This window comes from Curcuma longa, chromosome 5 (assembly GCF_044706935.1).
Source record: "Curcuma longa cultivar G26 ecotype Majalengka, Jawa Barat chromosome 5, ITB_CL_G26_1.1, whole genome shotgun sequence".
Classification (NCBI taxonomy): Eukaryota; Viridiplantae; Streptophyta; class Magnoliopsida; order Zingiberales; family Zingiberaceae; genus Curcuma; species Curcuma longa.
The window spans coordinates 9,843,795-9,871,298 of NC_133865.1; the positions used below are offsets into that span (position 1 = coordinate 9,843,795).

Genomic DNA, 27,504 nt, shown 5'->3' on the forward strand with positions numbered 1-27,504 from the left:
GGATAAGAGCATCCGCAACGCGCGTTAATAGCAGACGTAGAGGAGCGAAGAAAGGATGTGGAAGAGTGAGGAAGGAGCGAGAGAAGTGGGGTATTGAGGTATTGAACGCGTTAATAGATGGGCCACTACTGCATAGTGTGAGTGGTGGTCGACCAGGATCGACCACCATATGGTAATCGATCACTGGTCGACCACCAAGGGTGCAGATTGTGAATGGTGGTCGACCACTGGTCGACCAAGTGGTCGACCACCACTGTCGACCACGTGGCAGTGGACCCTAGTAGACCCCTATTAAAGGCGTTATAACGTCACGAGCGTTGCGTAAGGAGAAAGAAATTTAACAGAAACCCTAACAAACAGAAAATAAATAAATAAATTAAATTAATTGGCAATTTATCCTTTAATAATTGTCTTTTATTAAAAAAAATCAATTTTTAAATAATCTTAAAATATGGTTTGAAAAATTTGTTTACTGTAATATGACGTCACATCAATATTATTTTTACTATAAATACAAGGGCAAATCTGTCATCCACCGGTCTCCTTTCCGGCGGTCCTTCTTCGCCTGTTCCTCCGCTGCTTCTCCGATTCGAGAGCGATCGGGAGATCAAGAGATCAGCCCATTCACGCAGAGTACCCTCCGTCTAGATCAGAGAATCCCTCCCTTTAGCGTTTTTCTTGGGAAGTTCCCGGATCAGAAAACCCTAGATTTAGTCGACGCTTTCCGAATTTTAGGTATTTTGTTCGTCTCTCGGTTTTTGAGGAGAGATCTTTCGTCGGTTAGTGTTTGATTCGCCTGTCGTCGCACGGGAGGATCGCTCTGTGTAGAAGATGAATCCTCGAGGAAGATTTCCTACGCCTGGGATGGGGAATGGTCGCGGAGGCAGTGGGAGTGCAAATCCTGGTTTTTATCCTAGGAATCCTCAGCAACAGCAGTACGTACAGCGGAGTCAAGTGCACGGGCAGCCGGGTCCGCAGTTCCAGCACCAATATCAGCAGCAGCAGTGGTCGAGGAGGAATCCAACGGGGAGCGACTTCGGGACTCGGGTACCGGTACAATCTATTCAATACGAGGCTATTGATTCTAGGTAAACTGGAAATCGAGCATCACAGAGTTTTGGATTATTTTCTGCAATATTTGCCAGTGTTAATACTTGCAACTATATGGAGAACCAGATAAATCACTCAGAAATTACTTCTTCTAGCTTATAGATGGTATCCACAATGATAAACATATATGGCATCCATTTTTTTTGGTGATTCCTTGCGTTAATGGTAATATATGCCCATGGCCAACGATAATGATGTTGTTTCTGTTTGTGCTTGGAGACCTTGCAAAGTGTCTGTCATGTTTTCATGTAGTTAATTTGAGAAGCTGTAACTTCTCCATTGTAGAACTAGTCTAAACAATTCATCATGAAAGTAACTGTTCGCTAACCGGGACAGTGGACTATACTATTATAATAGGAAAAAACCTCTTTTTCTGGACAATTCATTGGTTCCATGGCTAACTCAGGCTTTATGCAATTGATTTAATCATATGTACATTCTACAACACACAATAGGTGCTTGAATGCTTCTCGTGTCACCCCCGAAAGTATGAAAGCCAGATTTTTTTTAGAAAATGCTCCCTTTTTAAGAGTACATAACTCGCCTACCCATCAACTTTGGATTTCAAATGCTCCAAAATTAGTAATTGATAATCGTTTTTTTCCATTTTTTTTAAAGATTGAGTATTGGGACAAATAGATGGAGAAGGATTTCAGGTTAAGATTCTTGGATTGATGGAAAAGAAATTGCACACGTCGAAACAATCAATATTAACCAACACTGTAAAATAACATGCATATAACTAATATCTTGTGTTTATCATTACCAAACCAAGTGTTTTAAGATAATTTAGTTTAATTGAAAATGGGATTGTGTTAATTGCATATATAGGCCATATATATGCTGTGCAGTTCCTCATGCATAAGCTTACGTGGAGGCTTTTTAAAATTATGGGTTTTAAGGTTTAACCAAACTGAAGTAAATTTAAACATACAATTCTCTGTACCAATCTGAATCAAATATATTATGAAAAAAGTATAAATCGGTTCAGTTTTTTTTAGCATGTTTTGGTTCATTTATCAGCTTGAAGTTTGAATTGAATAATGAACACTCCCATTACCATATTGATGTAAAATTGTACTTCCAGATGAAAGTGCCACCCCTATATTTTTGGTTCTAAGAAAGTGAAATTCATCTTTCTTCTAGAAATGAACCCATCTAATGGGCACTAGATTTGGTTCTAAACCAAGCAATTTTTAGTTTGGAATGATTTCGTCTATGCTTGGTAATAAATGGTTCAAATCAATTGGTATTTTTACTGCTCAATCTCTCCTATTTTTCAATCTGCTTAAACATGAATCATATTCATATTAAGATCAAGTAATTTGGTTTGGCTAAATCACCCAACTATCTGGAGTTGGCTACATAGATGAAAAGCTTTTCTATGTACTGAAATTATGTATTTTGAAAAGTTCTCTTCCATGCAAATAAGGAAACTTAGTCTTGATTACATTTTGAGAAATTGTAAGATCAAGAAAGTCTCGAATATGCAAATTATTTTCAATTTTAGCTAAAAAATGGGCCTGATTTGTCATTTACTCTTAGAGATATGGTAAGGTGTGCAGTGGCCATTAAAAACTCAGATGTTTGAGGAAATGAAATGTGCACATTTGTGACTTCACTAATTTGATTCGTGATGCAATGCTAATTGAATCTCATTTAATCTGATAAGCTATTAAAAAATCTCAATGCATCTTATTTTTAACTTATGAGCATAATGCTAGAGCATCACAATCGACTTCAACATCATCATCATCAACTAATATTTTCCCCAACTATTTGGGATTGACTAGAGCATCACAAGAAGTTTATTTGGGTATATTAGTGATTGATCTTTTGTGTAGCTGGTGATATTATAGAGATGTGATTTATTTCCCACGTATTTAGTTCAATTGACTTGAAAATCATTGTGTTACAATACCATATCAGCACTTAAAAAAAAATCTTTTTAGCTAATTTTAACCTTGATTATTTCAGTTCCCAAGATTGGAAGGCACAATTGAACACACCACCTCCTGACACACGCTACAAGACAGAGGTAAAGTTAGTGTTCATCTTGCTCTATAAGTATAATGAGAGAATAACTGGGAATTGGTTGCTGTGTAGTTTATGTCTACTAATAAATAAAATTAAATGCTACTATGCTTTGCCAAAGTTAAAAAGGCATCTACTGTAGATCTAGTGTCTTTTCTAGGGACTCTCGTATCTTCTAGATGTATATTTATGTTAAGTACTACATAGTCTCCGATTGTAACATATTACAAAAATGTAGATTAAAATGTATGGCATACTCTATTCTACCAGTACTTCATATTCAGCATCTGTTCTATAATTGTCAAATAAATTCCTCCCATCAAGTTTGTTAGGTTAGTTTAGGTGTTCTCACCTGTCAATAAATTAGACAATGAACCATACAAATATTCATAATGTTATCTTTTGGTTGGCAAGTCTTTCTTCTATGATTATGAATATTGGTTATAATTGTTGGTGCACAATTGTCAGGATGTAACTGCAACTAAAGGGAATGAGTTTGAAGACTATTTTCTGAAGCGAGAACTTCTTATGGGCATATATGAGAAGGGTTTTGAAAGGCCTTCACCTATTCAGGAAGAAAGCATTCCTATTGCACTCACTGGCAGTGACATTCTTGCTAGAGCTAAAAATGGGACAGGAAAGACAGCTGCATTTTGTATTCCTGCTCTTGAAAAAATTGACCAAGATCTTAATGCCATTCAAGGTTCTCTTTCTTCATATTTTTTTTTCCCTACAGTAGTAGTTGTAACTGTGTACTGGTTTATGTTTTGGCTCAGATGTGAGCATCGGTAGTTGAAATCATTATTTTCTTCTTTCTTGTTTTCTTTATTAGCTGCAAATTCATGTTTCCTGTATTCTCATTAGCATCATAACTTTGAAGTCTTTTATTCTTTGTGCTGTTCATCATTTTGGTTACCGTGTTGTGCATAATGATTCATTTCTGCTATGGTTTGTTAGTCTGATAACCTTTATCTACATACTATACTTGATCTGCATTGTTGGTATATGAGGAAAGTAAAATGCATTAGACTCGCCTAGATATTTCATTTTACCATGAAGCCACTCATGTGTGATAGATCGATATTAATTGTGAAGTCAGAATGTTTTCCCATCCAATAATTGAGAACTTTTGTTTTTCAGTTGTTATATTAGTTCCAACAAGAGAATTAGCTCTTCAAACATCGCAAGTTTGTAAGGAACTTGGAAAGCATTTGAAGATTCAAATTATGGTTACTACTGGGGGAACTAGCCTGAAGGATGACATTATGCGTTTATATCAACCTGTCCAGTTGTTGGTTGGAACTCCTGGTCGAATACTTGATCTTGCAAAAAAAGGGATCTGTGTTTTGAAGGACTGTTCAATGCTTATCTTAGATGAGGTAATTTATGATAAAGTTTGACCTTGCTGTACTACATTAATTGAGGTATTTTGATCAGGTCTAACACTATTACATTGTTATGTATTCTCTTATCCTTAACGAGTACGCTATAGTTCTCAGACATCTTTCCGATCTGTTTCTTATGAGCAAATACTTGCTTCTGCCTATTCATCCTCTTTTCTGATGGCAAATCCAAATTTATAATTTTACAGGCTGACAAGCTTCTTTCTCCAGAGTTTCAGCCATCAATAGAGCAACTTATTCAGTTTCTTCCTGCTAATAGGCAAATTTTAATGTTTTCAGCAACATTTCCTGTAACTGTTAAGGATTTTAAAGACAGATACCTTCCAAAACCCTATGTTATCAATCTGATGGATGAACTCACACTGAAGGGTATAACACAATACTATGCTTTTGTTGAAGAGAGGCAGAAGGTGCACTGCCTGAATACCCTTTTCTCAAAGGTTTGTACTCAATTTGGACTATTTCAAAGGTTGAAAATTCTTCTTGGGCCTGAGAATGACTGGTTTACCTGTTTTGACAGCTTCAAATTAATCAATCTATTATTTTCTGTAATTCTGTTAACCGAGTGGAACTACTTGCAAAGAAAATCACTGAGTTGGGTTATTCTTGCTTCTATATTCATGCTAAAATGTTGCAAGATCACAGAAATCGGGTTTTCCATGACTTCCGCAATGGTGCATGCAGGAATCTTGTTTGCACAGGTATGATATTTCTTTCACTTTGCCTTTTCTTTTTGATTGGAATCTAGCATGTGTTGTTATGATGATATCAGCAATTATCTGTTAATTGTAGACAAATCCATGCATAACCAATGACACCCAACTGCATGGGTCATAGTTGAAACATGTCATGTGGAGATTCATAGAATGCAAACATTATTTCAAGATCTAGACAAGCACTGGCTTGGCGGACAAGAGGAAGTTTGAATAGGATTGGCAGGAAATTAGGGAGAGCCCTCTTCTTCTAATTGCATTTGGCTAGTGCCGTTTATTATTTCTCCTGAGTTCAGTGCTGTATCCGCTTTTGTGCTCTTCGTCTTATGATTCCTGTTGAGGAACTCATGGCCCAGTTACGTTGGAGCAGAAAGACAAAGTGATGCAGTTTATAATTATAAAGTTCTAGTTTGAAATTTTTTAAATAGCTGATTTTAAATTTTATGTGTTTTTTTAAGTTTTAAGGTTTATTTTGAAGTAGTCAAGAGAAAGGAGGAAATTTTATATTTGCAGGAAAAGTTTTTTAAAGAATCGCTATTTGTTTATCTAGCTATTGGGAGAGGGGATAGAGCATTTCTTTCGTAGCTTTTAGGAGAATAGGTCAACGTTTGGGCCTTTAAAAAGACCCTAATCCCTTTGTTTTGCTATCTTGAATTTATTAAAATTTCCCTCTTCAGTTGCTTTTGTTCTCCATGTGATACTAGTTTGTTCATCCTAAATCAAGAAGTGGTATCATATTGTTTTCATGCTGCATTGCAAAGATTAATACACTTCAGTGTTCTATGGTCTTCTGGAAAACCTGCTATATTTGACCGAACAACTAGATTGAGCATATTTCCTAAAGTGCTAATAAATATGAGAAGTTGGACTATTTTTCCATGTTTAATATCTTGCTCTTCGAATGACATTTGTGTTGTGACATGTTTGGCTGCCTTTGCAGATCTCTTTACCAGGGGAATTGATATTCAAGCTGTTAATGTTGTCATCAATTTTGATTTCCCAAAGAACTCTGAAACATATCTTCACAGGGTATCATCTTGATACTGTGTTTATATTAGTTAACTGCAAATGCTGCCAATTCATTGAGAGATGGTATAGGGAGCATGCTTCTTTATTGATTTAGATAACAATAAATTTAAAAAAGAAAAAATAGGCAAGCTATTTATCTAAGATGACAATAATTCCCGTGAGTTCTTTTATTGTGGCATTTTTATTTTAAGAAAATGGCATTTGCCTTAATTTTCTCAAAGAAAGAAAAAATGAAGTTCCAAATTAATTGTTCACATTTGAATTTGCCCATCCCTCTATGTCCTGAAATTGATTCATCAGCACATCAATTGTGCTACTTGATTGCTTGTACGAGTTCACCTTTTCTATTAAAATATGTTCCCTTTGGCTAATGGTTGGGTGATTCCAGGTTGGACGTTCAGGAAGGTTTGGTCACCTTGGTTTAGCTGTCAATCTTATCACCTATGAGGATCGCTTTAATTTGTATGATCACTTGCCAATGCTTAAGAATCTGATGCATTATTTCCATTTTCTTTCCATGACATGAAAATCAATTGCCTGACTACAGATATCGAATCGAGCAAGAACTTGGCACAGAAATAAAACAGATTCCTCCACAGATTGATCAGGCTATATACTGCCGGTGATCTGGAACAATTATGAGTCTGATATTTTCATGCTGAATAACTAGAGTGCTACTTGTATACGTTGACACATCAGTATGGAACTCTGGCCCTTTGGCATTTCCTCATTCAGATCAAATTAATGTAAAACACACGTGTCATCTCACTTTCTGTTGATATAAAGTGATGCAAGATAATATGATCCCAGTAAAACTTTGTTTAAAATGATGAAAATTTAGTCAAAAATTATTGTAAACCATTTTCATTAACATGCATTCATGTCATACTAGTTTTAGTATCTACAAAACTTATGCCATGTCACAATCAATATCAGTTTTTTTTATACTACCTTATTATATGATTGTTTTTCAATTGTTAAAATTGTCTTGTCAACGAAAGATATAACTCCTACATTATTGGCTCCTCTATGTCAGTAAATTTCAGTTATGTATTGTTGTATATGACAGATACTTTAATTTTCAAAAGTGGTTGATTATGATTCTAACAAGTGGAGGTTGACCAAAATTGGAAACATGTGACAGAAGATATACTTGATCTAGCTAGAATTCATGTGGAGGTAGATGTGTTTGATCTACCTTTTTGGTGGGCATTGCAGTGGCTAATAATGGTAGCTAATGACAATGTTCAGATACAACTTTTAACAAAAAGAAAGCTTATTTCAAGTTTTTGAACTATTAAATAGTAAACAAAAACTACAAAGTAAAATAAGTAAAGAATTGAACAAATACTTCACATTTGACTGACAATGTAATTTTCGAAAGTTTGTGTTTAAACTTTAAACGTTGGAGTTCCTAATACAAAATATCATCAAGGTTGATTCTATTATTTTCTATATCAATTGTTTTAGTAATTCCTTGCTATGGTCTTCATATCTGATGCAGTTGATATCAACCTATTCCAATTTTGCAACCTATGAACTATATGGATCTTTATTGATAGTCAAAACTGAAGAGTGATCGAGTCATTTTTCAGTTTCCAAATTATGCTTCTCAATTACTTTACACTTTTCACCACTAATCACAATTGAGTGACTTCATATATTAGGGTTTATCTAAAGTTCACAATTCTTAGTTTGGTGAACAAGTTTGATGTTGATAGAATGGAGCCCTCACGGATGGTTTGAATTTATTGATCTTTTCTTTCAAAAATTAAATGCAATATTGATTTTATCCTCTCGTTGGTCACCAATTATGTGACTAAAAGTTGCATTTGAATATTTTCTTTGCCCGTTGAATGGTATGCTACTGACTCCTGGTCACCATTTTTTAATATGAACATCGTACTGAGCTGCATGAATGATGCAATATTGACTTTTGATGAATTTTACATTAACTACTTTATCATCGTGTCTACTTTACCTAACTTTTCTTTTGTGCACGCATGCAGGGTTTATTTTGTCATCTTGTTTTGGTGCCCAAGTTGCATCCGATGACTAAACCGCGATACTATGATTGGATATTCGGTAACATCGATCGTGGCCACTCTTAACTTAATATGCTATATTCAAAAATAGATTCTCCTAGTTCACAGTTAAACTGTTGTGCATATACTGGTGAGAAGATGATTGTTGCTTCATGTTATCGGTCAAATGCATACGGTTGAAGACTGCAAAGCTGGATAGAATGGTTAGTGTGTTAAAATCCCACATTCCGAAATACTAGAATATTACCTTGGTCTGTAGGGTTTATGACATCATTTTGCTGATAGACTAATTTTTTTCTTCTCTTGCTGAAGATGTTACCGAAAATCCCATGCCAAGGGTAAATTTCTGGAATTTTTTGGGGTGCCATTATTTGATCCAGGTCTATGAGCACTGGAATAGGTTCTGAGTGTCATTTGTTTTTTTTTTTCATCTTTTGTGGCTAAAAAAATACCTGAAATAAATTTCAGGTTTTTGGCCTATATGATCATATTCAGGTTTCTATAGGGTTTGGTAGTTTAGATTTTTTTTTAAAAAAAAAACTCAGTTTGATATTAGTTGTCAAGTTATATTAAAACCTGAATCAATTTAGGTTGTGCCTGATCAGGTATCTCTTAAAATTCAGTCCTTTCCAAACTCTTTTCCACCCCTTGGAACCTTTTGGTTATGGTAAAGTATGGTAGCTGTCTTTCTGCTTTATCAATCTTGTAATTTTGATCAGTGAACAAAACAAACTTAATGATCTCCGTAACGAAATGGAATGCTTGATGGTTGCGGATACGATTTCGAAGATGCTATAGGATTAAAACTTTCTTGATTGTGTATGACTCTGTTTGTTCTTTCGACAGTGATAAAAGAATACTCTGGTGTGTTTTGGCTATTCCTAGTCAAAACTGAAATGGGCATTGTTTTGATATTAACCTTCTTAAAATGCTGTTTGTGACTATGCTAAATTTGTATTTGAAATTTTGTGTGTTTCCCCTTTTAAGCAGCTTGCAATAACTTCTAATAGTTTATTTTTTTAAAAGAAAAATCCATCTAAATTGTATAATTTGAAAATATTCATATGAACTAATGATGCCTGAGCAAATCATTTTGGTCCAAAGTGGTTTTATATGTGTGATCTTTCTGAATCAGCATGCGATACAATTTCATCTGAGATTTTGTTTGTAAAAAGAAACAAAAATCCCTCAGATAAATTGAATTTGCTTATAATCGATTTGGCTTTAGAGAAATGGTGAAATGGAAGAAACATACAGAAAAATAAAATAAAAGACACCAAAACAAATCGTGGCTCCATAAGCGGCTTTGGTGTCACGGTCAAATAGATCAATCTATGATGGGATAGATTAATTTATTAGAAAGCTATCATATTAAATGACAGGGTGGGTCGATTTATCAATTTGACGGTTAAAAATTTTCTAATCCAATTCAACTTAACAGATCGTGATTAAGCGGATTAATTTACGAGTTTATTAAAAAATAAAAATATTAAAATTTTTAAATTTAGATTGTAATTTAAATGGGTTGGACTTAAGTATGTGGGTCGTGGACTTAAGTAGATCGGTCTATTCGAATTTATTTTAAAATAGGTTGATAAAATTTTAATCTAATTTATTTTAAAAAAATGATAAATCTCAGTCAGTCGCATTGATTCAATTCTTAAGGGTGATCGGTCCGGTCTCACAAAAGTTTCCCACCAGTCATTAGGGTAAATCGGGAAGCGTACGCAGCGACCAACTTAGATGTCCAATGTCCTTTGATTACGATTCCCATTTGGAGGAAAATTCATGTAAATACGTTGTAGTTGGGAATCAAAGCGCGGATGCCTGAGTGACAACCTGAATGTCCTACCTCGGCACCATGGGCCCAGGGACATGGTAGATTAATTTGACGGGTTTAATTCAAATTGATGTTTTATATGTAGTTCAACAATCATTCATGAATTTATAATTTGATTCTTAGTTTTGATTTATTATAATGATTTTGCTGTAGTAATTTATAATTTTGATGATGGATGAAAAAATTTTATAGATAAGATCGATCGTTTTCAGATTTAGTTGGTTCGATAATCATTAAAAAAAACAAAAAAAAATCATAGATTTGGATGCTTGGCACGCGTAAGAGCATCCGCAACGCGCGTTAATCGCGCGTTAATAGGGTGATGTGGACCAAAGAGGAAAGGACGTGGAAGAGTGAGAGAGGAGAGAGATATTTAACATGTTCAGAACATTGAACGTGTTAATCGGACAGTGGATGGATCCCACGTAGGCACTACGGTTGAATTTTTACACGGGGTCGATCAGTTGATCGACCACATGTGGTGGTGGTCGATCAGGTGGTCGACCATGTGGTGGTCGATCAGGTGGTCGACCAGTGGTCGACCATTACCATGTAGTCGATCAGTGGTCGACCACCAAAATGACGTGGGCGTTATAACACCACGTCTATTGCAGTTGCTTTATGGAGTGATACGCGACAGCAAAACCGGCCGTCGTGGCTGATAGCGGCACCACTGTCGCGTTTTTTATTTGACAGGAGCAGGAAGAACATGTGTCGCGAGAGGCAACGCCACCAGGTCGTGGCGATCAATTGATGGCTATTTTAATAAATGCAGCACTCTGACAAATCCCAGTCTAATAATTGCATGGTCTTAAAAGATGATGATCAACCACAAAAAATTTGTTTTGGCTGATTTTTGAATTTAAATAAAAAAAATCTTAAGATTTAATGATGTTCAAATGATTCTACCATTTTATTATTAAATTTTTTAAAATAATTCATGTATTAGTTTTTGGAATCTGATCAATCCAATCTCCATAAATTTTTTATTAATTAATAAATAATAATTCAAAATAATTAAGACTAATGCATTGAATATTCTATTCAGATTTTAGAGTCTGGAGGACCATGAATGAATTTTGACAAAAATTCATTAATAATTATATAATATCTAAATTTTAAAATTTTAAAAATAATCAAGGAGAATTTTAAGAATACATTTATGTTATTATTAATAAATATGATATATTTAAATTCAAATTATTTTATATCAAAATTATATAAATCATATAAATTTTAAAAATCTCATAATAAATGGTATATAAGTTTGAAATTAAGATTTGAGAATATAATGAGACTTAAGATTCTGAAAGTACATTAATTTTGATTTAAGATTAAACTGTAAATTTTAATTAAAATTTATTAATGATTTAGATAGATTAGATTCTATTCAAATTAAGACTATGATTTCTTGATTTCATCTCATATTTAATCTGTTATAAGATTTAAAAATAATAATTTTTTAAAGAGAAATAATAATTTTAAAATTCACTCATTTTTTAAATTTTAAATGTGTTTCATTGAATCATGTGTATAAGCAGATATTTAAAGAAAAAAAAATATGATTTGAAAAATATAAAAGTGTAGTAATTGATTTGAATATTAACAAAAATCAAGTACGTGGTTCAATAAAACTCGTATAAAATATCTTGATTTAATAATGTTCAAATGGCTCTCACATTATTCTATTATTAGAATTTCTTTCATTAAACAATAAATAATTTAATTGATAACTTAGAAAGATAACAAAGATACACTTTAGTTTGATATCTTGATCTATCGAGAATATTTTTGTAAAACAAAATGGTAAATATTAGAGGATATTTCTTGTTTGGTGCTACAACTACAGTAAACGATTAACAATCATGCTCATCCACAAGTCCGATTAAATTTATCAATAAGAATATCCACAATACACATATAATACAACTATACAAACCAGTCTTTTGTTCTTCTAGTCAATATACAAAAGCATCAAGCTTTTACAGAGAGAAGCATTAACTACATACAAACATCAACGTAATTATAAACATTGATACACACACACACACACACACACAGAGAACAGAGGAATTAGATCACAGAATAGTCTGTTCCCCTCCATGCATCAATCAGTTTCATGCTTAAAAGCAACCAAGAAGCTTTTTGGGTGTCAGCCCCGTGGCACGATATTTTGCAGCCTGTTCTTCAGCCTTCAAGAGCTCTTCCCCGCGCCTGGCCTCAGCCATTGCTCTCTTCTCTTCTGCCTCTTTGTGAAGCAATGCAATCTTGTTCTTCATCTTTTCAGCATACTCTGCCTTTTGCTTTTCCAGTGCTTCCTGCGCATCCATCAGGATCCTTGTTTTATATCAACAAGCTATTTTCATTAGATCAATTGATTATTGCAATCATTAGTTGATGTTTTCGAGCACAATAGTTCGTGTTGTTAGTCTGTTAATGATTCCATCCTATAAAAGCAACCATATGAGAATCATTTCATCTAGTTCTACATTCTTCATTTCTATGAATACCTCGTGAAAACAAGAAGAAATATTTCAATTGAGCATCATTTCATCTAGTTATTCGACATTCTTCATTTCTACGGATGCCTCATGAAAACAAGAGGAAATATTTCAGCTCGACAGCTTTGCTACGTGTAGAATATAACAGGAATAAGCACGTACCTCACGCTGTTTCAGCTCAGCTTCCACTGCTGCCTTTTTAGAGTTTTCCCATGCAGCAATGGATGACAATTTCTTAGCAGCCCTATTGAACGACGATGAGAAATCATGTTAAATTATATAAATTAGGTTGCCATAGAAGGAACCAGAAAGTGTATGAATATCGACCAGTTCTCCTTAGGGAAAAAAAGGGTTAAAATTCTGGTGACAGCTAAAACTAAAATGATCAACCCTAGTACATAGATAAGTATGTTTTAGGTAATTGGATCATTGTTGTTAGGCATTCAAAGATTAAACTTGCTCTTTTGGCAAGATAGAGGGAGTTGGTTTAATAATTCATGCTGCAAGTAGGTAACATACCTCAGAACAAGTCATTCAAGCAAAATGAGAAAAATAAAAAAAAAATCAAACAAACAAAAAAAGATGGATCATGCGGTAGAGAAACAGCTAGCTAGCTGATATTAACAAACACTCCTCAAATGCTAAAATTATGTTAGTCCTATGTAGGTGAATTTTCTTTTCCTCGTCACTTACTGGTATTCAATTAAGAATTATATATCAAATAGGTCTCACTTTCCTGAGCTAAAATAATAAGGTAATCCAGCTCTTGTATTAGACAGCTTACTTCCAGATGGATGAGTACATTTTAGTATACTTATAACTTGATTCTGGGGTAAGAACTGCAATGACATGTCAAAATAATAAGCATGAAGGAGATCTCAGTCCCGGCCCCAAGGGCCCCAGCCCCGGGCCTGGAGGTCTCAGTCCCGGCCTAGAGGTCTCGGTCCCAGCCTAAAGGTCTTGGCCCCGAGGGCATCAGGCCTGGAGGTCTTGGTCCCAGCCTAGAGGTTTTGGCATAATGCTCGCCTTTGAGGTCTTGGCTGTAAGGTGCTAAAGCTATATATAGTTGAACTTAATTTTGTGTAGTTTCTAATCTTTGATTTGAAATTATACATCTTCAAGGGCAAACATAATTGGACCTGAAGTAATGAGGTGGCCCAGCTCATCAGCTATCCAGTCTGTTTCTACAATCAACTCTAAGCAATCATCTGTTGAATAAATCAAAACTTTGACATTGCAAGAAGTCATTACTAGATATCTCTAGCCTCTAGGTTTTTGGGGTTCTGCGAGATGCATTAATAGTAGATTAAAGTGGAAGATTCAATAAGATTCCATATTGACATACTTATTATCTGCCTTGGTCTTCTCATTTTCCTCCCAGGCCAGGATTAAAGACAATCTCTTCTCTGATTCAAGCCTTGCAAGAGCAGCATCTGAAAGATAAACATCATCAAACATTAACATCCTCTTTCCCAAAAATAACTTGATGTGAAATGATAATCAGAGAAGTTACTCTGTAGACCTAAGTACTTACCCCTATCAATAGAACCCCCTGAGCTCTTTTCTTTAGGTGGATCCTCAACTTCTGAACGCAAAGGAAATTCTTAGAAAGAAAAATAAAAGTGCAATAGACAGTAAAGTTTCAGTAGATGAAAGATTGTATGTCATGAATCTTCATTCAGTTTTACCGAGGAGCTCAAATTGTAATTTACTACAAGAGAAAGAAAGAAATCAATGAACAGGAAAGGAATTATGACCCAAAAGTTCAAGTTCGAGAAAAGCAACAAAAAATCCCCAATTCCACTCTTCAGTTTCGCCATCACCAACCAGTAACATGGATATGAAATTTCAATAGGTCAAAGATGGTCAGGTTTTAACAAGTCCAAAAAAAAAAACTGAAATTTCGACCAAGAACTAACGGTCTCACGGAGCTAGAACACGTAGAATCCCTCCACGATAACAAAAGATGAGAGACAGAGAGCAGCAGGAAAAACGTTCTCACTCTCGACGATGGCGAGAGCCTTGGATTCATCTGGCTTCTCTTCGGCCGTCGGCGGCGGAATCGGAGCCTTCTCCTCCGCCACGTCCTTCACAGTCTCCGGAGGTGGCGGAGCCGTCTCCGGCGGTGGTGGAGCTGTCTCCGGCTGTGGTGGAGCTGTCTCCGGCGCCGCCTGCTTAGCCTCTTCCTCACCCATCTCTCCACACCAAACCCTACAAAATCCACGAAGACAACAGCAGCGAAGTAGCAGAGATGGCCGAGCCCCAACTCCGATATATATAGAAACGCTACGAAAATAAAAGCGTAACAGTGGTCATCTAGCACAACGCGGTGCTACATGAGAAGGTAACGGCGAGACGCATGTGCGGGGCTTCATTGGACAGCGAGACTGGGGCCCGCGTTCATGTGGCTGCCATCAATGACTGGGCCACACGTTCGCTGTGGACCGCAAAGCTCCGTGGGGCCCGACAACGGTGACGCTTACCGGCTAACCCACCTGCCACCGTCGACTTACCGACTCGCCTTCGCTGGATGCATGCCACGTGAGTAGGGTTGTTAGTTAGGTTTGAACTGGAAAATTGAAAAATTATTCGATACCCAATACGGATTTTCCAAAAATGCCCCTGTTACTGTTTATCTCTTTTGTCCTCCCTCCTAAAATTATAAATTAATCAAATATTGATGAACTATTCGATTTAATAAGAATTTATTTTGTGTATGTTCATTTAATACATACAAAATTAATTAATTAAATAAATTTAAATAATTTATTAAATTAAATGATTAAATTTGAATATGTATATATTCAATTTATTACTTTTTTTGTGAACAAAGTTTATCAATAAAATACTTATTAATATACTAAATAAATAAAATAAATTAAAATAAATAAATAAATTTATATTTTTAAATTTAACAACCAACTAAATAAATTTAAAAATGTAAAAATTTTAAATGATCAAATAAGTTAGAAATATAAATTCAATAAGCTCAAGCTTATAAAAAAGAAATCAATTTAAACTTAAATAATTATTTTACTAAGTTTATTTTAGACTCGTCTCGATCACTTTATTAAATAAGTTTGAATATCATAAATTTAACTCTACTTAACTCGTTTATACTATCGTGGCCAGCCACTCAAACAAGATGCAAAGGTGATTGTCAAATCGCGATTGATTGATTAAGCGATTGCTTAATGATTTCAAAGCTAGCTCGATTGTAATTTCATAGTCAATTCGATCGTGATTTCATGATCTTCATGATCAAACCATTCATTCGGATTTCTATGACCAATTCAATAGTGAAATTGCAACCAGTTGATCGCTTGACTAGTTTAGCCATGATTTCATACCTATTGAATTGAGTCGACCACTAATCGAACGGAGGGCGGAGAGATACATAAGTAAAGGATGTTTTGGAAAATTGATCCTTAATTTAGTAATTTGAAAAAATAGGGTACTTAATTTAAATATTTGGAAAATGATTGAGGAAATTGTCATATTAAATTTTGATTTGGTTTTATTATTTAACTAAGATTCGATTGGATTTGGTTTAAAATATAGAAATGTTTGTTTGCCTTGTTACCACAAACAAGCCATAATTAATACGATACAAATACATGGTACGAGAGTTAAATACAAAGGAGCTCGTAATATTTTACGCAATCATTGCGTATTTAGAAAGAGACGACTATACCAAATAACATATACAAAATTAAAAAAAAAAAGAAAAAAGAAGAAGAAAAGTTCTACAGAAATAAGTTTTTTTCAGCATTATTTTTTAATAATTTAGATGTTCAAATTTCATCTAATTAATTTTACTTTTACACATATAGTAATATTTTATTTACTCATGTAATCATTGGTTAGGTGTTGCAGCTTATCTACTCATGTAGCAACATCTTATTTAATTATTCATTTACTTACTTTTGCTGACATGACATTAAGATTGGACAAATTGATATCACCGAATGGGATGTCACGATTGTTCCTGTTCAATATTAAATCTGAAGTATGGTATCTTTTCAATCAAAATCAAGCTTAAGATGTGTGCCACTTTGGTCGGAAGGCTCTCAGAAAATTGTCCTTATCTAACTTTATCTAACATCGAAATATATAACCACAAAATTATAATAAAAAATCTCAGCTCTAGCTCATCCATCAACTCTGTAACTTCTTTCTTTTCATTTGTTCAATCTATTCAACAAAATCTCATAATCAGTTTGTACAACAAGTCTTTCAGTGCTCCTAGCAATATTAGCAAGACCACATTAAAGTAAAATATAAAATTTTCTTAACATGCATCACTTTCTTTGACAAATACATAAACTGCTTTATTCTCATGTATTGTTATCTTACTAGAGAGATCTTTACTGAGTAATTTACTATTCTTTGTCAAAAAATTATGCTTTTTCATACTAAGCCTGCTCCTATTTTAGTGTTTGGCAAAACACTGTTTAACAAAAGTCTGTTACTGCTAGCCAACAAATCTCTCAGGGGAAAAAAATAGTAAAATAGAAGAATTGACATTGGGGCTAATTTTCCAAAGGTTGAATTAAATTTTACTCGGTTCATAATATTCAGGAGAGCACAATTAAATCGACAGCATATCTTGTATAAGCTGTTGTGTTGATCCTATTAAGTTTCATGATAAATATAGAGGGAATTATATCATATAAGCTGTTGTGTTGATACTATTAAGATATATCATAAATATAGAGGGAGATGAAGGGTGTTCGTCTCAATGATAAAGTGACAAAAAGGCATCCTGATGTTAACAAAAAGGACCACAAGACTGGCTCATTTTGGCTCGGTGGAATCTATTGACCATTTAATGACTTTTACAATTCATTTGATTCTTCCCCAAGTATAAAGCAGTAAGATTCAAAGTATTATGGATTACAGCACCAACAGATTATGACAAGAGGCCAATCAAGCTTGATTTCGCTTAAAGTATGATCTTTGATCATGTAGTGGGACTAACCGTAACTCAACTTTAATTTTACGTTTGGCCGAGAGAATAAAACGGAACTCGATCACATAGTTTGGTAACAAGAAAAGGGGATCTAATTCTTCTCTATGTACTTTAACAGTACTAGTACTTTGTGAAGAAATTCCTAGCCAAATTAAAAAAAACTAAGTAAAACAGATAAGTCCCATACCTTTCTATTATAATGTAGGCAAGCCAATTCACCAGTCATCTCGGTGTCTCTTCCTAAGGTTACTATCTAAGTTCGGGCTGTCTCTACTTCTCCAAACCAATCTGCTCTGCTTCTCGTTTCCATTTCTTGTGAAATAAAGATTCTGCAGGATTGTCATATAAGTTTCTCTTTATGCACGTAAAAACATGCCAACAAATACAGGCGTCAGAGATTAATTACCTGTCTGGCTCTTTTGTCAATTGGGGTCCATGTTCTGGTAATGAAGGGCGTGTCCTTATCTTTGTTGTTATTTGAAAATTTTCTTTTCACATCCTTTTTACACTTGCGTTTGGTTGTGTTGTTCATTTGAGTACTGCCTTGGTACCTGTAAGTATCGATGATAGAAGGGCTTCGCGTCTTTATTGGTGTATCTTTAATCCTTGCAGAGTTGCAATATGGGTTTGTTTGGATTGCTTGATGTTGCTTGTTGCCCTTCTCCTTCAGTCTGTTCAGAATATCAGTAAACCAGTCTGGTCCATGCAAACTAGATTGTCGAGCTGTACTTGAGAATGGATTCCCGGCATCAGCTGGTGGAGCTTTCTCTTGAGCTGACAAATCGATGATATTTGCATTGTTGTCCTGCATAAAGCTCTTGTGATGAGCGCGGTTTATGAGTAATCCATCACCTTTGTTGTAGTTGAAGTGCGTGTGTTCCTTCTTAAATATTCTGTCGTCAAAATTTGGGCGATCATTCAAAAAACTGTCCATATGATGATTGATCTCTTCTGAGGTTGGGAATTCAGAATAATCTTTTGTGCTCCGAGTTTGCCGGCTTGTAGATTTAGAGCTTCTGATTGTTGGTTCACTTCCAGAATCAACTGCCTCCAAAAAGTTAAAGGCGTCTGATGTTGAGGAGAGATTTTCGTCTAGGAAAATGCACTCGTCATTGATTTCATCAATGAAGCTTTTACCTCTGTAATTGCTTTCGATTCTTCCACTCAAACCATTACCAGTACTTGCAGATCCTCTGGCTGTTTTATCCAACATGTCATTGTGATAATCGTTGTCCATCTTTCTCATTTTCTCATGAATGGCGAAAAAATTCCGTAACTGATGTTGCTGGAATGCAGGAGGCTTTTCTTTCAGACGAATATGTTGATCCAGTGGCTCGGCAAGATCAAGAAAAGGATCGTCAGAGAGTGTTGAAAGAATGTGAGAAACATTTCTCTGCCTTTTTCTTGGTGATGGTAGCAGTTCGCTGTCAATATCTGAGTCGATAGAGGAACACTGTGTCATAACAGATTTAGATTCCCCAACTTCTCCAAATCGGCACAGAGCACTGAAAAGAGAAATACTTTCTTCGGGCACACGATACTTTCCAACAGCTCGAATTCTGCGTTCATTTGACCATTGCAGAAATTCCACAAGGCTACCACCAGAGGAAAGTATAGCATGAGCGGAGAGCGGATTTATAGAGGGAAATCTTGTAAGAAATGATTCGCCAATGGACTCAGATTCAGGCATTGCTGGATATATACCCTTAGTTGAACTTGTTGCAGCTTTAATGCAGCTCAATATTATGTCATCCGTTGAATCAGGCTCATGTGAGCAAAATAGTTGCAAATTAATATCAAGACTAGCGGCGGCTGCATAAAGTGCATCAGATGACTCCATTATGGCGGCGAGGAAACTTCTCTCTCCCTCGAAGATCTAGAGCAGCATTGAGAAGCAAATATGACCAAGTGAAGATTTTCAGACTATAAAAATTATCAAAAAGGCATAAAGGAAGAAAGCTTTGCAGGTACAAGTCTAAAGCATAAACCGTCTTCTTATTGTGCAAAAGAACACGAACAACACATCCAGTGGGGTTTACAAGGTTTTGCTGTGAACTTCATGTAGTTCTAACTGTATCGAAAGTTAGTTTCCTTAAGGTTACTGACTGAGGCCAAATAACATGAAAGAAATTAGTTCAGATATGGAACAACTTACTTTTTTTTTCTTGAATTATTTGTTAATTGAGGGTATAATCAGAATTATTTTGATATTTTCCAATAATTTTCTGTTCAATGTGTAATTTGTTCAAAACTCAGGTATGCTAATTAGCTTTTTGACCGAAAGAAAATGGATGAAATGCAAGCTTAAAGGTCAGAATAGGCTCACCAGTATGCAAGACTTGAAAGAGTAACTAAGAGAAATCAGAATGCTGGTTGCCATGTTCTCTACAAACATTGAAATAAATGAGTCTTCAGTGGCTTTATTGCCCATCAAATTTCTAGCCTCGTACCAAATTAGGCAAACTGCAGCATCAAGTACCAAGTCCAAAGGTAGATGAACATCTCGCTCCACAATTTGTAGTCCAGCCTTCTCCATTGCTAAAATTTTTTTGTATGAAGTTCGTCGAGAAATAAGCATTTGCTTATCAAATATTTGGGTATTAACAATAACTACCGCATCAGGGAAGCAAGGTTCCCTGCAATTGATATCCTTTGATCTTATGGCTTGATTTTCATATGAGGAATCCCTCTCATTACCAGATTTCCATGATAGACAGCTTTTCTTCTCCTCTGATGGAACAAAATTTAGGATCTCTATAATGTTGTTCAAGCTCTTTTCGACACTGGGTATGGATTGTAAGCTAGTATCCTGCAGAAGATGAAAGGTTCATGGTGTAAGTGGAGCACGTGTTGGTTCAAAGAAAATACAAAACACAACAATCTTAAGAGTCTGGAAATTTTCTTAAACAAAAGGGAAAAAAACAAAGGACTACAGTACTGAAGGTACCTAGACTTTGGACTTGACAAAGAACCAATCAATGGTATGCCTCAGTAAAATACAAGACAATTCATAATCCAATACTGCAATGAAGTTATTTCCAGTTACTGAGCACCAATGGTAAAGATAAATTCTCTTTTTCAGCATACAGTTCTGTCCCTGATGGAAATTCAAGAAATGTTTACATATGTGTGTTTGCATCTGCATAGGCGCACGTGTACATGGGAAACGGGTGGATTCGCACTCTCAAAAATAAGTCAACTAGCAAACCCAGTTGAATTGGAGTACATCTCTATGACAACATATAAATGCAGATCAAATAACAATGTTATGTATATTGTATACGTATATTTTGTGGAAAGTAATAAAGTTGTATAAATAGTTCTTTGCAGTTTTTTTTTTTGTTTTTAAACATATTTGATCCTGTGTATAAAGATGACAGCAGATTATTAATAGAGGATAAGCAAGTCGCAGTCAAAAAGCGTCTATTCCTTCAAAACTATATTGTTTGATACAATTGGAACCAAATACGGCACTGATGAGTACTTTTAAAACTGACGAGGGAGGGCAAACCAACTAACTTCCCTGGTCGCAGGTTTTTGAGATGGAAAATCCTGGTCAACCGGAAAAATAATACTAAATACATTGGATCAGAATAGCCACTCACTGCCCATTTGATCAGTTGAACCAACGTCCCATCCAGTTCTCGTAACATTGCATACACCTATTTGCTAGTGATGGAAATGACTGGAAAGTAGTATTTAGTACTAACTATTAACAAAGTTCCTACTCCAAACACATTTATCTGTCGCTTTTATAAGCTACGTACAGAAAGAGTTTGCCTAATTTTCCAATTGGTGACAGGAAATGGGTACAGTAAAGTTAATGCCATTGAGATTGATGCAACTGAAACAGACAATAGTTGAGAACAGTAAAAGAGAGGAAACTCCAAATACTGCTATAGTTGCTGGAACTGCTGACATAAGTAGGTAAGTTATCAGAGTTACCTGAGTAGATTGAGCATCCTTGCATACATCAGGGCCTTCACAAAGAAAAAGTGCAGTAGGATGAGTCGCAAATTCAACATGGATGAAGTGAACTCGAGGCAAGCTATCCAATTTAGGAACCATTGAGGATAATCTTGATGATGCATATGGACCTCCATACTCCAAGATGATGCCAAACTTTTTGAAAGGAAAAGAAGCAGAAATATTCCTTGTGAATGCAACAGAAAGAATTTTGTGAAAATTTGTCAGACACGCAAGGCGCGGCTAAAATGCCTATACTATGAAATCTGTCAATTATAAGTACTAATGTAGGTGAAATGTTTAAAACATTCTGAACCCTGCTAGTATAAATTACTTCTTTAATTGAATTGTCAGACAATTTAAGATAATTTCTGATTGGAAGAGGATATATAATGCAACGGTATATTTTTCATTCTAGCATTTGCCACTATATAAACTCTTTTTTTAGCAATATAGATGATTCAAAACAGTGATATCTGAGTCTTTTTCATTTAATTGAGGAGATCAAGTTGATAGGTAGTGGTTCTGATCTCTGCAATTTGAGGAAGCAGCAATTCAAAAATGAAGAGATCATAGTCTATGGCTGCACTGTTAATCATACTATGAACAAGTAGCTGCTCAAAGAATATAAGAGCTAGTTGGACTTCAGATGCTTTTTTACTTTCAATGGCAAAACTTAAACCCATAGTAAGTAAAGGAATGATAACCAAAAAAATTATTACGGATAATTGAGAACATTTATAGCTTCTATAGATTGAAGATAACACACATTGTATCATCAAGCACGGACGTAAAAGATGCTAGAACTTAGTAAAAGTGGCCAAATAATTCTTATATTAAATAAATAAATGAGGCAATAAAGGGTAATACATGAAATAGCTGCAAAAGCTTCAGTGGCTTGTAATTCCTTTCAAAGGATATTACAAATGCAGCTATACACTTACGATTATAATAACTTTTTCCCTTTTGAAGGGCAACTGGATTGAATTGATATAAGCACTAATAAGTAAATCTAGAATGAGATTCTGACAATGATAGCTACCTAAAATCTAGGTTTTGTAAACTTTTTTAGTCATAAACTTCAGATGCAGCGTATTGTGTGCTGTTCGAGCAAACTTAAGAGCTATGTTGAAAACTGACATGATAGGTTGATGTGGCAGCCCTTCCCAACAAACAGTCAATGAAACTAGCAGAAAAGACATATAATCCTGAATCTTAACCTTTTTTAGAAAAATGATATTAGTGAACAGGAGCTCACTTGAATGCATATAACAAATTACAATTCTAAAACAAATAAAACGATCCTAAATCCTAACTTACATGTTTTTCGTTCATGAATCCTCAATATCCAAGCATACTTCAAGACACATTGTCTTTATACATTAGAGTTAGGTCCGGCTGAGAGAAATGGAAGGAATATGTTTCTCCTCCCATTTCTCTGGGGGGAGGGTTAGGGTATATACGACAAATTGTGAAATCCATTCATAAGATAAATATGAACTGAATGTGGGATAAATTGGTTAAAAACACACAACTTCATCCTAGATTTACAAATCAATCCATACGTAATGGAAAATTACAGATGAGAAAAAGGAAAGTAAATATGGAATTATGGATAGCCAAAATATCCCTCGTAATCCTGTGTGTTGTATCCCATCAAATATGCACAAATGAATCCTAAATGAAACTATCAGTTGTATCTAGTCACATAAAAATCATACTAGAATTTTTTTTTTAAAAAAATGCTTGATGCTGTATAAAAAGATTAAAAAAAAATAGGTGCAAAATACCCCTAGCAGACATCATACACCATAGAGAAGAAATCAAAATTAAATCTGGGTGAAAATATGGATAGTAAATTATAAGTGTGATGCATTTTTTCCTTTTTCCAAAGATGGAGAAAAAAAAATAACAATCTAATGATATCAAAGAAAAGACGATGTCTAAATGATTAGAATCAACTTAAATAAACAAAAAGAAAGACAAGAACAGTAGTTTGCATTTGCTACGATAGCTTTCAAGAAATAGATCTGTCTACATTTATGATCCCAAATACTTACTCATAAGATGCTATTAAGCAATCTGAATGTTGTAGACCTTTCAGAAAAGAATGATCATATGCAGCATTGTCTCTTTTATCCACACTACTCAGAGGCACATCATTAATCATTATTGTGCAATATTTTGTCCCCATTGAAGCCAACTTCCGAGTCAAAGGTAACCAAAATACTCTCTCAGCTACAATGAGTATCTTCTCAGCATTATGAATATTTGAATTCAGTATTCCCTCTATAAGAACCAATGATGGATGGGACTCAATCAATTGTCTGTCAGATTTGTTTCTTATATCTTCAAGTAAGGTCTCAAGATGTTGTAGTCTTCCAGCTAATTTCTTGATGCTTCCAATCAAATAGCTTATATATAGATGAGCAGCATGAACACCAAAGAAACACAAGAAATATGCCAACTTCTTGACACCATATAGGGCAATTAAGGTCATGATATCTTCATGGCTAGAGTCTGAAATGCGTTCTTTTGGAAATTTGTCTATAATGAGGTTCAAAATATTTTGCTTTGAAAGGCCAGAAGTTTCATTATCATTGTTGATTTTCCAATTGTTGGTTTTCAAATAAGGGCTCTCTTCCAAGATGGTCAAATATGTTTCCTGAGTATGCTCCATAAGACCCAAAATATAGTCAGAGAGGGTAACTGTATGCACATCAACTACCCACTGTGCAAACTTCTCTTTAGGGATTTCACATGGGAAACATGATTTTGGAGAGAGAGGAATGGGTGACGAAATTTGCTTATCAGAACCTTTTATGGTTTGATCTCCATAATTTCTCATTAATGCGCCTCTTCTCACATCCAAGAAAAAGTTGAGATCATTGGATTGAGTCATCGACTCGAATAAGACAGAAGAGTTATCTGAAATAATGTTATGTTTCCATTCTGGAGTTTTTTCATTTAGAGATCCTTGATTTGTTAGTTGAGCAGTTTCATTCTGGATAGGTAGTTGAGTAACATGCCGGATACAATATTGATCTTTTGTGGGCAATTCCTTCAACTGTAGTGTGTCCCCACTTTCATGGAAGTCCTCAAAGAATTCAATATCAGATGCAATCTCTGTACGGTCAATGTGAACATCAGAACTCGTTTCACAATTATTCACGTTGTACAGCATATTTATGTATGAAAGGCAAACATCATTACTGCATGTTCCTTCCAGCACAGGATGCCAATCTAAATATATTTCATCACAAGCAGACAGAGAATGAGGTTCTAGGGTATGAAGTAACTCTTCGACAATCATGCTCTTTGATTTCATTGCCTTATCATCAGAAAGGATTGGAATTGGAAGTGATTTAAACGTATCATCCACTAGCGCCAGCTCAGTGCTGACAAAAGATTGGTATAAACAATCAGTGTGATTAATATCATCTACCACCATTAGATCAGTCATCTCCAGAGTCTTAGCAGGTTGTGAACTTACATAACTTTGCAAGACATCATCTGAATGAAAATCAAAATTTTGAATTTCCTGTAAATGTATAGAACATGGCAAGTGGGAATAGTGTCCATCAGCTGGAACTGCATATAGTATTGGACCATTTTCAAGGAGCATAACATCACCAATATTTATCATATCCATCTCTAGAATGGAGTTGAGACACATAGGTTTATCTTGAGGACAGTAGTCCGTTAGGCATTCTCCTGAAACATCTCCCATTATATCTACACTATTAGATTCCAAGAACTCATCGGCATTAACCACTAGTTTGTCATCTTGGGACCCGATACAAGGTCCAATAACTGAAAGCAGACAGCCAAAAGCTTCTGCACTGGAAATACCAGCATCAGATTCCAAAAAGTTCTTCACTTCAAACTGTGGTAATATCAACTTAGGTTCCACTGTCCTGTCAGTAGTAAAATTCCTAGTTCTTAGAGAAGACTCATGTTCATTGAATATGGCATCAAGATCATCCACTAAATAAATGGATTTAGCAACTTTGTGGGGATAGATGATCTTAACTTCAATGTCAATATTGACTCTATCCTACAAAGAAACATATATTTGAACAAACAAAAATTGATATGGTTAATATTCACCAATTAAAAGAACATCTGACAAATTATGCAATAGTTAGTATGTGTTTTTTAATATGTTTTTGGAAAACATAATTGACAAAAATAAAAGGTAGGTAATGGTGATAATTTCTGAAGACCTTAACCAAAAAAACATGATTGATGGCATGGCATGCTCATCAGCGGTAAATTCCCAAAGGATAATAAATTGCATTTAGGGATTTTTAAAATTTTTGTTATATTGAATTTGAGTTCTGAAATTATGTAAAAATTTCAACATAACTTTGTAGCAACCATCTTTCTCAGCCTAGAATTTGATTTGTTTCTTCTTCTGGTAACTCAACATTTGAAGAGACAAAAGTTGCATGGAGAGAAAACATTAGTCAAATAAGATATCCTTTGAATTTAAGGTTAACAGGGATAAGAGAAGAATTTCAGAAGATGCACTAAAATTATTTGAAACTTAAGGCTTACCATAAGAAGCCTATATGCACATTCAGGTATGACTAATAAACTATGACACTTCTCATTCTCAAATAAACAATAACAGTGCTACAAATCTAAATAACTACTGAAATTTTGTTAAACCGGGGATGTGTATAACAAGTCGTTTATCATTCTTCATAACCTTATCGAAGTTGGTTAATAAGTATGTTGAAACAGCAAATATTTCAATTCCTTTTTGTTGAGCTTGGAAATCTATCTGAAATGCCAGTTATAGTCTGTCAAACAAGCTCATACAGAGGTACTTGAAAACTTAAGTGAGAAGAAAAAATAGATAGAACAAAATGGCATGAACTGTATAGAGAAACAGATTCATCATCAAATGGGCACATCGTACCAGAGATATAGTGATGTCTGGAATCTCAAAGCGAATTCCAGATACCTCTGGTTCAGAGCCCATGGTTTCTCCCTATCAAAACAACAAGGGAAAAAAGCTATATCAATTTGGAAAGAAAAATTAAACAGAACAAAAGGAATCATTAATTGTCATTACTAATATATTACCAAGGGTAGATCTACTTCGACTATCTCAAATAAGAATTCCTTGTGCAGTTCAATCCCCTGACGATGTCAAATAGAGAGAGACACAGAATTCTCGCAAGGAAAAAGTTATCAACAAATAAAAATTGTTACAAAGTGCATTAACTGAACCTACCTCGGAATCCTTAGCCGGAAGCTCATTACGCCTCAAATCTAAACCTCCATTCAGATCCTTCTCTTCGTGGAGTAGAAGTGCTACAATCTGTGAGCAACATCAAACTATAACCAACCAAATAAACCAGGAGAAACTAAAACTAGAATCCAAGTAAAAGGAAGGACGTCACTTCCGAAACAACATCAGGCGCTCCAGATCCTTCCGACACCTGGACAGCATGGAACCCAGCTGCATTAAGAAAATCGATACGGGGAAAACACTAAGAAAGAAGACTTAACTGACCTTATTGTCTTCGAATACTCCTGGTAGAGAACGAAACCTTTTCTTCCTTGGGCTCATACGAAGGGAACCGCCATCCCCAGCGGCTGGAAGAGTCTTAGGTATGACATCCGAGAGGAACTGAGAGAGAGCATCCTCGATCGGGAACGGATCGACATCCAACGTGATCCCGTGGTCGATACATGTACCGTCTAAGGAGATACCGAGATCGGGGGAAGGATCGGAAGGACCTGGATCGGGAGAAGGATGCGGAACGGGAAGGGGGAGGAATTGGAAGCGATTCAGGGCTCCGATCGAGGATCGGGAAGAGAAGTAGTCGACGTTAAGGAATCGAGATCGCATTGTTCTTCGTCTTCTCCGCCGAAGC

At 35.2% G+C, this 27,504-nt stretch overlaps 3 protein-coding genes across 5 annotated transcripts; 1 reads left to right on the forward strand and 2 right to left on the reverse strand.

Moving 5' to 3' along the window:
- Positions 1–555: 555 nt before the first annotated feature.
- LOC141828975 (DEAD-box ATP-dependent RNA helicase 6-like) lies at positions 556–8,686 on the forward strand. Of its 3 annotated transcripts, XM_074716371.1 has the most exons (11): positions 556–735; positions 829–1,088; positions 3,088–3,148; positions 3,613–3,847; positions 4,285–4,523; positions 4,736–4,987; positions 5,068–5,248; positions 6,201–6,289; positions 6,678–6,751; positions 6,837–6,987; positions 8,299–8,686. In XM_074716371.1, the coding sequence occupies exons 2-10, from the start codon at positions 832–834 to the stop codon at positions 6,913–6,915; spliced, it is 1,467 nt and encodes a 488-aa protein (XP_074572472.1). In that variant the 5' UTR covers positions 556–735; positions 829–831; the 3' UTR covers positions 6,916–6,987; positions 8,299–8,686. The 3 variants fall into 3 exon arrangements, with proteins under 3 accessions (XP_074572472.1, XP_074572471.1, XP_074572470.1); XM_074716370.1 differs by having other exon boundaries at positions 556–1,088; positions 6,837–7,035; XM_074716369.1 differs by having other exon boundaries at positions 556–1,088.
- Positions 8,687–12,030: 3,344 nt separating this feature from the next.
- On the reverse strand, positions 12,031–14,915 carry LOC141829404 (remorin-like). The gene is made up of 5 exons (XM_074716865.1): positions 14,678–14,915; positions 14,210–14,260; positions 14,021–14,108; positions 12,838–12,919; positions 12,031–12,492 (listed from the first exon to the last, which is right to left on the reverse strand). Exons 1-5 carry the CDS (start codon positions 14,868–14,870, stop codon positions 12,298–12,300), a joined length of 609 nt encoding a protein of 202 aa, XP_074572966.1. The 5' UTR covers positions 14,871–14,915; the 3' UTR covers positions 12,031–12,297.
- A 2,947-nt stretch (positions 14,916–17,862) lies between these two features.
- LOC141828865 (protein SHORTAGE IN CHIASMATA 1 homolog) lies at positions 17,863–27,479 on the reverse strand. Its single transcript, XM_074716252.1, is given in 10 exon segments — positions 17,863–17,976; positions 18,054–19,523; positions 19,974–20,456; positions 21,620–21,800; positions 23,674–25,670; positions 26,541–26,612; positions 26,708–26,797; positions 26,859–26,945; positions 27,028–27,066; positions 27,141–27,479. Coding segments are annotated over 10 exon segments (4,872 nt in total).
- Positions 27,480–27,504: the final 25 nt, after the last annotated feature.

Bases quoted from the DNA above. Each gene is read 5' to 3' on its own strand.
- LOC141828975 (XM_074716370.1), top strand. From the start codon at position 832: ATGAATCCTCGAGGAAGATTTCCTACGCCTGGGATGGGGAATGGTCGC. The intron at 4,988-5,067 runs GTTTGTACTCAA...CTGTTTTGACAG, and splicing joins TGAATACCCTTTTCTCAAAG to CTTCAAATTAATCAATCTAT. The intron at 6,752-6,836 runs GTATGATCACTT...GCCTGACTACAG, and splicing joins TATGAGGATCGCTTTAATTT to ATATCGAATCGAGCAAGAAC.
- LOC141829404 (XM_074716865.1), bottom strand. From the start codon at position 14,870: ATGGGTGAGGAAGAGGCTAAGCAGGCGGCGCCGGAGACAGCTCCACCA. The intron at 14,261-14,677 runs GTGAGAACGTTT...CTTTGCGTTCAG, and splicing joins GGCTCTCGCCATCGTCGAGA to AAGTTGAGGATCCACCTAAA. The intron at 14,109-14,209 runs GTAAGTACTTAG...TTTATCTTTCAG, and splicing joins AGGGGGTTCTATTGATAGGG to ATGCTGCTCTTGCAAGGCTT.